At 32.7% G+C, this 12,757-nt stretch overlaps 1 protein-coding gene across 1 annotated transcript; it reads left to right on the top strand.

Moving 5' to 3' along the window:
- Positions 1-2,062: 2,062 nt before the first annotated feature.
- On the top strand, positions 2,063-4,884 carry LOC110695744 (receptor-like serine/threonine-protein kinase At2g45590). The gene has a single exon (XM_021872973.1). The coding sequence runs from the start codon at positions 2,576-2,578 to the stop codon at positions 4,718-4,720; it is 2,145 nt and encodes a 714-aa protein (XP_021728665.1). The 5' UTR covers positions 2,063-2,575; the 3' UTR covers positions 4,721-4,884.
- Positions 4,885-12,757: the final 7,873 nt, after the last annotated feature.

A 12,757-nucleotide genomic window follows, 5' to 3' on the forward strand; every position in this document is an offset into this window, starting at 1 on the left:
TAATTTAATTCTCTAACCACATTATCTATAAACCCTATATATTTTTTTCTTCGTATTTCTGCATTAAAACTAAACTAGTGTATCGCTTGAAAAGATGGAAGGAATACTCCTTATGAAATGAGAAAGTTTAGTGTAAATAAAAGGAGAGTACTCCGTATGTTGACATTTAAACATTATCCTAAAAGATAAAAAGATAGGGTAGAGTGTAGACGAATCAAATAAATCTCATATTATTGTCTTTTAGGGATTCAATGTATCTTCAAATACGTAGTAGTAGTTTCTTGGATCTTTGCTTTTCGACCTTCTTGTCTCTATTCTCTAGTTTTTGTCCATCATCATCACCCCTTTTACTTTTGTTTTTGCTGCAGTACTAGCATCTTTTCTCAAGTCAAAATTCTTATTATTATGTTTTTTCCATTTTTTTTTTATAGCTCTTGTCATTTTACTACCGTTTTACTTGTAAATAATTGCAACAAATTAATTGACTTTTGTGTTCTCATACGTATATTGTATAATTTGTAATTTTGTACTCTACTTTTTAAAAAATGTCCCCATTTTCTTTGTAATTTGTTTTTTTTCCAAATCCATATGATTTTTGACATGATGAGTTTGGACTTATGGTTACCCTTTTGTCTCTCTTCATTCTAAATTCATCAATTATGTATAATGTAAGGGAAAAAAAAAACTCCCAATCCATTCGCTTTTACTCGGTTTATAACTTTTAAAAAGCCTAAAAAAGTAAAAGGTGAATAAAATCAAGGAAAAAGTATAAGTTTAAGATGATTAAATACTTGCATATATCAAGAACAAAATTTATGTAATTAATAAGTTTTGTCATTCAACTGCTGTGATTAAAACTGTAACATCAAAAGGTGAATAAAATCAAGGAAAAAATATAAGTTTAAGGTGAATAAAATCAAGGAAAAAATATAAGTTTAAGGTGAATAAATACTCGCACATATCAAAAACAAAATTTATGTATATTAATAAGTTTGGTCATGCAACTGTTGTGATTAAAACTGTAACATCTTTTTTGTCAAACATAATATACTCATACTCCGTTATTATGTACTCCTTAAGCTAGTTATCAAAAAGTATTGCTTAGTTGCTTACATTAGTGGTAATAATTTGTATTTTACAATGAAAATAAAGCTTTCCTTTGAAGAAATCTATTTTAGGCATATATTTCAACCTAATAGGACACTTACCATTAATATTTTTATTTAAAATGGCATCTCATATAAATGAATTGAATCAAACATAGTTCATGGGTTATGCAGTTATGCTTGCAATTTCATCCACTGGGCACATGCAAGTTGGCACAATTTCCATTGATATTTCACAATCATCTTATAACACCAAAAACTAATAAGACAAATGCTAAACTACAAAGCACGTTTTTTCACGCGATACTTGGAGCGCGTTATATGCCTTAATATTATCAAAAGTCTTGTAGATTTTGTCAAACTAAAGATAGTGTTGGAATAGTTCAGTTTTGACCTGTTTAAAGGTTTTATCACGTGATTTTTCAAAAGTCTACCACCTGCAATTCTGCTACCTCATTGGAGCGTGCCATTCTATACTAGCCTAATCATTATTCAATCACCAATTTAATCTTGCTTATAAGACAATTAGGTTAAACTTAGCGTTAGACTCCAATTTGATCATTAATCTCATATTAGCTCGAGAGATTATTAGTGCATATCAAACAAGTTTTGTTAGAAATCTCAACTTTTTTTATATTATTGTCAACCAAATCAATGCTTAATTTCCACCTCAATATGAAGTATTAATAATATTCCATACTTTCAGACCGTAAGAGAATAATCTTTAATAGACGAATTTGTTAACTTGGGGAAAGTAAGCATGCATAAATATGACCTGATGTAGTAATGTGTGGTGTTTCATGCCACCACAAGATCATTATTCTATCTAATTATTGTAAATTATGGTTGGCATATTATACTAATGGTAGACTTGATTATTTTTTAGGAAATAAAATCCTTTGTAATGCAAGATTTTGTTACACTATACTTTGTATTTTATTATAAGGAATAGATGGAATAAAATCTCTCTTATATTTATTACATGTTGAATTGTATCAAAAAATCCATTTTCTAAATTTGTCCATAAAAAACCAACCAAAATTCCAAAAATTAGGTAATAGACAAAATAAAGAACAATATATTCAGTTAATAGTCAATTCTATTTCAAAATATAGTCATTATAGTGTTTGATTCACCCACTTTTCAAAAAATATTCTATAAAAATCACTTGTTTTTATTTTTCAAAAAACAAAAAAAATCAAGTCAAAACCTTCCAAAAATCACATTAAATACTCCACCACCACCATTACCACCTTCCCGCAAAATAATAAAGCTAGAATCCAATGCCAAACACAACGTAACAATAACTTCTTCCGTCTGTCACCATTTCTCAACCCTCCTACTCCCGTCACTTTAATCTTTCTCTCTCTTCAAAATTACTCACTTTCACTCTCTACCTCAAACTTCCGATGATTCTACTCCGATTTCATCTTTAACTTCTACCCTAAAACTTCGTTTTATTTACAACTATGCCATCCCGGCAACCTTCACCGCCTCACCATGCTATCTCCCGTCACTTTATCCCAATCCTCGCCGTCGCCGGCGCCGTCGTTTTCACCGTCGTTGTTGTCATCGTTATCCTTTACCGGAAACTCACTCTAAGCCGCCGTACGACGCCGTTCGATGAGGAGAGAGAAGCTCACCGCCGGCGAGAAACTCCGCCGGAGCTCCGGCGATTCTCTTTCGCTCTCCTCAGAAAATCAAGCTCCTCTTTCTCTCTCTCTCATCGTCTCGGACAAGGTGGATTTGGTTCCGTCTACCGTGCTACACTCCCAAACTCCGGCGAGAATGTCGCTGTGAAAGTTATGGAAACTTCTGGAACTATCCAAGGTGAACGTGAGTTTCACAACGAGATTTCTTTCGCGAATCGTGTAATCTCCACTGTTGGATCGCCGTTTCTGGTTCAAGTTCTGGGTTACTCTTGCGGCGGCGGAAGACGGCGAGTTCTCACCGGAGAAAATGGCGGTGGTGGTGGTGGAGGAGAGAGGAAGCTTCTGGTGTATGAATTAATGGTGAATGGAAGCTTGCAGGAGAAGCTTCTAGATAGTAAGTGTGTAGAACTTTCGATTTGGGAGAAACGGTATAAGGTAATACTTGATGTTGCTAGAGCTTTGTATTATTTGCATTATAATTGTGGACCAACTGCTGTTGTTCATGGTGATGTTAAACCTAGTAATGTGTTGTTGGATGAAGATTTCAATGCGAAATTGGGGGATTTTGGGTTAGCTACGATTTTAGATGGGGTTGAGAAAGAGAGAGAGGATGATTTTAGGGTTTTGGTTGAGATTGATGATGATGGTTGTGAGGGTAATGATGATGATGAGGGTAATAAGGTGGTGAAATTGGAGGAGGAAATTGGGTCGATTGTTGAGACGGAGAGTGTGGTTACGACGGTGGAGGTGGAGTTGTCGCCGGCTACGGTGGGGAGTAATGTGATGGCGTCGCCATCGGATGGGTTCGAAAGAGCGAGTAGTTTGCCCGAGAGTTTGGTGGATAAGATGAGTGTTGAGAGTGGGAAGATAGGGGGGAAGAAGAAGAATGGTGGTGGTGGTGGTGGGGGGTCAGGGAGGGATTATTGGTGGTGGAAACAGGATAATGGTGGCGGGGGAGGTAATGGCGGTGTTGGTGGATCGGAGTCAGGGCGAGTGAAGGATTATGTGATGGAGTGGATTGGGAGTGAGATTAAGAAAGAGAGGCCTAAGAGTTCTGATTTGATTGGAGGAGGGATAGGGATTGTTGCTGGTTTAGGTTGTAATGGTAGTGGTGATGTGAATGTTAGTGGGGAGAAAGTTGAGGGGAAGAAGGTGAAGAAGAAGAGGTTGGATTGGTGGCGGGTTTCGATGGATGAGGATAAGTTTAGGAGGAAGAGGGAGAAGAGTAGGAGGCCAAGGGAGTGGTGGAAGGAGGAGTTTTGTGAGGAATTGACTAAGAAGAGTAAATGTAATAGCAAGAAGAAGAAGACGGGGATTAAATCAAGTAGTGGAAGTGAATTGTGGTGGCAAAGGGATGAGGATTTTGTTGCTCCTGAGAGGAAGAAAAGGAGGAAGAGTAGGGGTAGCTTAGGGAGTATTGATTGGTGGTTAGATGGTTTGAGTGGCGAGCTTCGTGGTGGCCGGAAACATAGTCAAGATTGGGCTAGTGGGGAAATACCTAAAAGTGGTGGGATTAGTAGCACGCCTAGTATGAGAGGGACAGTGTGTTATATTGCTCCTGAGTATGGTGGAGGTGGACAGTTATCAGAAAAGTGTGATGTGTATAGTTTTGGTGTTTTGGTATTGGTCATTATTTCAGGCCGCCGACCATTGCAAGTATTGGCTTCTCCGATGTCAGAATTCGAAAGGGCAAATTTGGTTTCATGGGCTAGGCAGTTGGCTTACAATGGCAAGCTATTAGACCTTGTAGACTCTTCAATACAGTCATTGGATAAAGACCAAGCAATGCTATGTATCACAATCGCACTCCTCTGTTTACAGAGATCACCCTGTAAACGGCCTAACATGAAAGAGATAGTTGAAATGTTAACCGGGGAGGCCGAGCCACCCCATTTACCGTTTGAATTTTCTCCATCACCGCCTTCAAAATTTCCCTTCAAGTCAAGGAAGAAGGCTCGGTGAGTTTTGCTTAAATTGTAGCTCGATTTCTTTTTAATCTAATGTCGAGTTTCATTTAATTGACAATAGAATGAACTGTTATTGTGTATGACATTTTTCAATGTAGTCATCTTCTGTAGATAATAACACAAGGAAATCGAAAAAAGTCGAAAATCCTCCTTAATTTCCACCCATAACTTCTACTTTGCTCATTAGCACTGTTTCTATTGCACTTCTTAAGTAGTAATCTCATTGTAATTTGACTTTTATCTAGAAAGCCATGATTAGGGGTTGATTTGTGTTAGGAATCCCATGCATTTTTGTGAGTGTAAACTGTGAAGTTACTGCCTTTCACTTTCCAAGTGGTTAAGACATAATCATCAAACACATTTCTTTTAGTGCAGGAGGAGTTGTAATTGAGTAACTTGCTTTTTATATATAACCAAAACCAATTGGGCCCTGCTGTGTTTTCGATTTTTTTCTTTCTGTCTGATAGCCTTTGTGCTACATAATCAATCATGTTAGTTACATGGTTCAATTTGGACCCACATTTGCTAATTTAGATAACTATAAACGTCTTATTCGCGTTCATTAGCGTAAACTTAAAGTCTTGAACTGTACTTTCTGGTCAAAATATGAAACTTGGGATTAACTACAGAATATTTAACAGTACAGACATAGTTATCAAAGAATAATTTATTTTCAGCATTACTTAAGTGGCTACTGCTGATGAAATTTTATTGCTGCTAATTTTTGTAAGCGTACTTTATTTATCATTAACAATTGCAGCAAGAAAAAGGAAAAGGCAAGAAAAACTGATGAATTCAGATAACTGTTTTCATCTTCTTATTAAAACTTTCACCCTTAAAATTGTGAGTCTCTGTTGATACTAGAATGACAATAAATTCATCATCCATGACATCTGTTGATTGTCTCTTTATGAGTCTCCCCCCTCTCTCTTTCTTCTGCCTTGCCCTGCTAACTGATTCTGACACTGTAGTAATCGAAGTAAATACGTTGTACTGTTCATTCAGTGCAAAATTTGAAACATTGTTGAAGCTAGTATACCAAGTATTTGGAAGCTTAATCCAAAAACTGGCAATAATGCTAGTTAACTAGTGCTTAATGTTGCTGAGTAATTGAGTTCATTAAAACAAAGGCTTTGGCTTTTGTTAGATGAACGACCTTTGTGCGTGTCCTTTGAGCCCTTATCTGGGAAAGAAGTTTTGTGATAGAAAAGATCCTTGCAGACGAGTAGATTTCAATCCTGGAGCATTGTTTTCCTGCTTCCTCTAATTACAGCAGGATAGGTTTCTGTAACTTTTCTAGGTAATATATGTGAAGCGATTAATTTTATTTGCAAATGTCTCTGGATTATTTGCAAATTTTGTAAGGAAACAATGATCATCCAGTGCAGGATTAAATTTGGTGGAAGTGTTGGTTGTACTCCCTTCTCTCCCCACCCCAAGGCCCCAACTAAGCCTCACTTTCAACTGATGAATGTTGGTTGAATCTGAATGACCACCAAGTGAGGTACATTCCATATGTTATGTTGCTTTATTCGTCGTCATTTGGTATGGTCAAGCTATCCAATGCTGAACCAATGTTTGTGCATGGTGGGTCTAAATATTGCACATCGGAGTTTTTGCATCTGCAGTGGCCTTGTGGGAAATTAGTCGGATCACCGCGGCCAGTCCTTGGTAATTTTATCATGCCTCTATAGGTCCAGAGTTGAGAATGTGGACTTGCATTATATCTTTAATCAATAGGTATAATATTTAAACTTTTTAATTATGATTTCATACTACCTACCAATTTTGGTTTTTTTGTGTTTAATGTTTTGAATTTGAGTCAGATGACTTATAGCTTCGTTGGCCCCCTTCAATACAATTTTCTAACTTCGTCTTTTGAGTATGTACTGTAGACCTGTAGTAAATAGCTACTGTACTTGTGTTGAATCCTTGATTAGTACATACGTAGTACATGGTATGTAGCTGCTGCTGCTTCTCTCTCCTTTTTTTTTTTTTTTTTTTTTTTGATAGAGTAGTACTCCGTATTATATAAGGCTCGATTTTAAGGATAATTAACCAAACTAAGCTTAATTACAAAACAAATTTTTAAAATAGACTCGTGGCCAAACTATTTACCACCAAACTAAGCTTTCAGGGTAAAACGCAGTCTCGGACAACGTTTTATACCCTGGTTTTTTTAAAAAAAATTCAATGTGTAAAACGTTGTCTGGAATAGCGTTTAAAAACATATATTTCTGATTTTAAAATAAAAAACAATATATTTTAATGAAACACTGTCTGAGGCCGCGCTTATACTCTTGATGACTTTTTTTTTAAATTCGTAATTATTTTTTTTAAAAAAATAATTGTTAATGAAATGCTGACTGAGGCAGCGTTTCTAGGCCTGAGTTGCATGGATTTTCACGTATGTTGGTAAAAAAAAAGTCTAAGCTTTGGTAAATGATATATATAGGGAGTGTCTGGCAGTTAAATAACTTCTTTGTTCTTTAATTTGCATGCAAAGCCATTAACATTACAAAAATAATATTAAAATTAAAACTATAAGAATTAAAACTTTTTCTCTTTTACTTTTTTATTCCTCCTTTTTTTCTTGGCGATTTTAAGTTTTATTCAACTAAGAATCCATTTTAAAGAGCCAAATTAAAAACCAAAATGCAAGTGTTGTGTGATTAATTTTATTATCTTTTATGGGTACATATATTATATTTTTAATTCAAATCTTATAATAGGGATTAGGATACCCATGAGTTAGTTATGACATAGCAATTTAAATCATCTCTTAATTGCGAAATTAAATTGCAATTTAATTTAGGGACAAAAAGAACATTTTTGAGGGTGATTGTTTTTGTAAGGTTAACGTCATCCTCTTTCACTGCCACCGCATTCTTGCCATCCGGGAGACCAACAGAAAACGGTGGTAAGTCCTTAATATTGGTTAAACATGCTATTATCCACTTGTGTTTCATTAATGTGTATGCAGTACATATATATCAAGAAGAAAATATCAAGAAAAAACCGTCAACTATGGCTATCCTCAAATACCGAAACCTACGGCTACGCTATAGCATGCATGTTTATCTATTTGCATGTTTATCAATATACTAAGTAGTGCTACTTGAACCGTGTTATCCTTATCATGCATATTAAATACCAAATTTATCTTATAACCCATGTTTATCTTATCATGCATATCAAATACCAAATCCATGCAACTCAGGCTTAGAAACGCGACCTCATTCAGCGTTTCATTAACAATTATTTTTTTAAAATTACAAATTTAAAAAAAAAATCATCAAGAGTATAAACGCTGCCTCAGACAGCGTTTCAACATGTTTTTTTTTTTTTTTATTTTAAAATCAAAAATATGTTATATAATACATGTATTTAGTGGATGCCCATTATACCCTTATGATAATTCTAGGATATTCTAGATTACTATGTTTATTATTTTACAAGGAAACCCTAATTATATATATATACTCTTACATCATTGTGTAATAAATATATAGATCCATTCTCTCTTCTACTTTCTCTTTCTCTTTAATTTCATAACACGTTCTCAGCACCAAGCCCTAGCCTATTGAGCAACCATAGCCGAGTTACAATTCCTTTGATAGAAAAGGTACCCTATATTTCTATTCTATTTCTACTAAATTATGAATTTTGAAGCTATATAATTATAAACACGATTGTCGCACATTCGTTTATATATTTCGTCATGCATCAATTATTCTTGATGATATATACTTCGTAATATGAGTCCCCCAAATTCAAGGACACCATTTAATTTTATTTATTTATTTATTTAAAGTGTAATCATATTTTTAATATAATATGCTTTAATGGATTACATTTAATGCATAAAATAATTGTTTACTGTAAATTGCCAATGAATTATTTATAATAGTACTACTGCTTGAGTTTTTGTTGACGTAGACTTTATTTTGTTTTAATTGCGATCGTTTCTATTTTCATCATAATAGTCTGTAACACCTATGTATGAATTCTTAATTTTTATTATGCCTTGTCTACTATGCATGCAGCTATGTATTGGTATATCTATATATATTACACATAATTGTATCATATAACAAACTAATTAAATCTTCCAGAATTTAATGATTTTAACGATTATAATTTATTAGTTAGGTAATACTTTACGCAGCGTCTCTTTGCCGCAATTAATCACTATGTTTGTTTGTTTTTTTTTTTTTTTTTTTCTATGGCATACCTAAGGTGTATATCGATTATTATATGATTGATATGATATGGTTTACTCACAGATTATTGTTCATGGACCTGTTATTGATTTGGTTAAATTTGATTGATCGAATTGTTTTAGTTAATGGTTTTTATATTATCATTTTTGTTTCTCATGAATTCAATAATGAAAAAAAAAAATTTAAAATCTAAGTGGCTTACTTTTGTTGTGGATGATGATAATGGTTGGTGTAAAGAGTTGTCTGTTGGTAGAATTCTAAGATATATTGTATTGGGTGCAAGGGGATTATATTTGCACTAACATTCGTCTAAGCTATATACATTGTACTTTTGGTTAATCTGTTGATACTAATTTATTTTGTCATATTTTATAAGTCCATATACTCTATACATTCGTTAGATCTATTAATTAGAAGTCAATATTTAGTAATGCTTGCGTAGATTGTTTAAACTATATATATATGATCTTAGTTTCCTATTTTGCTTGAAGTAGCTTTTGTATATGTTTTCGAGTATATTTTTAGGTTTCAAATTTAGTAATTACTTGAGCCTTCTTGATATTGTTAAAATCATTCAATACTATGATGAGTATATGATTAATGTTCGCGGCCTAATTTATACAAAGAATGATCTACTTGTGATTCTTTAAAGCTCTTAAAAGTACTTTAAATTTTATGATTGAGATTATTTATATATACATGATGTCATATTTTTATTGGCCCGTTCAACCTCAATTCATGCTAGCTAGCACTTATTTGAAGGTGAATTTGACAACAAGTAATGTACTACTAATATACTAATTGCAAACTCCTTTCCATATATGGACTGTAAGTTCTAGATATTGTTCATGTACATGCATTATAATTGACTATCACAGTTTTAATATGAATATTTTATGTTGGTTGATGTAATTTTTTTTTTAATTCAATTATATATAATATATTATATGCGTATGTACATGAAGTTGAAATAATGTATGAATTGAACATGAAGTGTTCACACGTAAGGACCTGAAGCTCTTTAAACTAATGAAGGGTCATATATACATGATCTGATAATGTCCACCGTTCACAAGATTAAAGTGATTTTATAAACACAATGTCAAGAGAAAAACGTACAAAATATTTTTGATCAGTTCTAATATTGTCTTTTAGGTGCACATTTAAGATATTGAACTTGATCTATATATATATATATATATATATGAATGTTGATAAATAATTAACACATTTCCAGATAAGTTCATGAACAATAATTGAATGAGCCTTATGATTAAAAGGTACATATGTTGCATGATGATTATCATTCATGTAAAGTTCATAATAATTACAAACATGAGTACATAATATTCATTTGAAATAAAATTAATCTAAGCATGACAGTGTGAAAAGATTAATTAATTAGTTGAATAATGTATTTACTATGCCCATATTTTGAGAATTTTCAATATAAAGATTCATGTAATTGGGCAAGAGGAAAAGAGTAACTTTGCTTTGTTTGATACATGCACTGCTACAAGAATTTATGACTTAAAAGGAGCAAGGGATTTAAAGATTGTTGGACTATTTTTATACCCCTATATGCAAGGATTAGGGGGAGATAGTGTTTATTCCATAATTTTTATGTAATCCTTGCACATGAATAATTAAATAAGTTGATGGTCAGTTTGGTACATACACTAGCCTAAATATCAACGATTTATTTAATAGAGGTGGCCACATGATAATCAAATATTTAGAATGATACCATTCTGAAAATGGATATGAATAAATGTCATTACATATATACTAGCTATAAATGTACATATTAAGTTGATGTCCTAGAAGGACAAGATCAGTTGATATTGAAACTAGCTCACCTGAAGTGTGGTAATCCATAGGGTAACAACGGTAAGAATCCTTGGAAGAGGAAAGGAGCAATAATTTATAATGACAAATTTGAGAAAGTGACACATTTTGATGGATCTCCTGAATAGATCATTTCTAGTACATTAAAATGTGTTATGACTATATAAAGTACTCAAGAAGAGCATAAAATGTTGTCCAACAAGATTAGCATGTATCAAGATTACAATCAATCCTTTAGTGGAGTATGAGTATTAGTTAATTGTCTTGCCAATTGTCAAAAGAAACACATTGGTGTACTTATATCACATCATACTCATGGCCATGCATAAAGTATCTCTAATAAGGTGATCACCATTATTATAAAACTGATCATAATTTAAATACTAAAGGAAAAGGTGAATGGATGTGATAATTAAAAAATTAGGCCATCCGGGATTTAATAAATACCCGTTATGGAAACCTAAAGTTTCATATGATAATATGCTGACACTCTCTCAATGTTAGATATATGAAATGAATTAAATGGCAAGACATAATATTGAGATTGAGCTATAATAATTTGTGTTGATGAAAATTTCAAGAGTTTATAGGTTTTGGTTTTTATATATACAAAAGAATAATAGGTGACCAGAAGTTCACCAAAATAACTTATATATTATTGTCAAGTATTAGGTGACCAGAAGCTTACCAAATACACTATTTAAGTCTTCAAAGATCCAGAAGATCACCACCTAGTAGAATTACAAGCAAGTGATTTATGCTTGTATACCAATTTTTTTGATTGGGGGTATTATATGTCAGCACATCAGAAAGAGGAGAAGAAGGAAAAACGTACAACTTCACAACACATGTCTCCCCATTGACATTAATCTCCAGAAGAGAACATATTATGGAAATTGTAATAATAAATACACATGCAATGTAAAGTTAATGAAGAAATTATTCTTCATCGAAATTCTTCTCCAAAAGAGATAAATGTTGTTTAATACAAATCTTCTGAGAGAAATTTTAATTGTGATCCTCGCATAAAATGAATTTTAATACAAATTTATATACTAAATTTGTTTAGAATTAGACGCCCATATAAATGAGATATTTTACCAACTTAGGGGGAGAAGAATCAGCAAAAGTTGGAAAATCGAAAAGAATTTGATGATCCCTATAATGGTAGTTTGAAAAGTTATATGCCAACTTTTGTCTATATATTATCAAGATATGTTGCACATTTATGATTTGATTTGTATTTAGTTATGACTCATGTCGCATAGCGTTGAAGATACATTTTGGTCATATTATGTGTATACATTGAGATAAAATCTTGCCAAATATACTTGAATCACTACACCTGAAGTGTGGGTTGTATGATCGGTTCCAAAATAAAGATATGATATATGGCAAGATGGTGCAGTTAACACTTTTAATATTGTGATAATATATAAATACCATAGTGTATGAAATACCCCAAAAGTGGTACAGATATCTGAATTATTACAACAGATGACCTATGATGTAAGAAAAGTTATGATGGTATCAATGAGAAACATATTCAAATATCATTGTCAAAATAGCATGAAAATTAAAATTGTATCTTGAGGAATTATATGATACCATTATATGATGGAAGCGATATATAATATGCATATGCAGAAGGAATGGACTTGTGCATAAGGGATCAGAAATATATATCCAATTGGATGTCGACATGAAACTAAGATAATAAATCAAAATCTTATCATGGACAAGAAGTCCAATGAAATATGAATGCTAATGATCAAAAATTTATCATGGACTAATTGTCCAATTAGAAAATGGATTTTTGAAATCCACACTGTACAATGTTTGCATTTTTGAATCATTTATTTATGTGCATGTTTGAGTTTTAAATTTATGAATTACTCGTTGTATGTATAGGATGTAGTTTGATGCATTATATATATATATATATATATATATATTGTTTA

Source organism: Chenopodium quinoa, unplaced genomic scaffold (genome assembly GCF_001683475.1).
Source record: "Chenopodium quinoa cultivar QQ74 unplaced genomic scaffold, ASM168347v1, whole genome shotgun sequence".
Taxonomy (NCBI): Eukaryota; Viridiplantae; Streptophyta; class Magnoliopsida; order Caryophyllales; family Amaranthaceae; genus Chenopodium; species Chenopodium quinoa.

Excerpts from the sequence above, each read along its gene's own strand:
- LOC110695744 (XM_021872973.1), top strand. The coding sequence starts at position 2,576 with ATGCCATCCCGGCAACCTTCACCGCCTCACCATGCTATCTCCCGTCAC.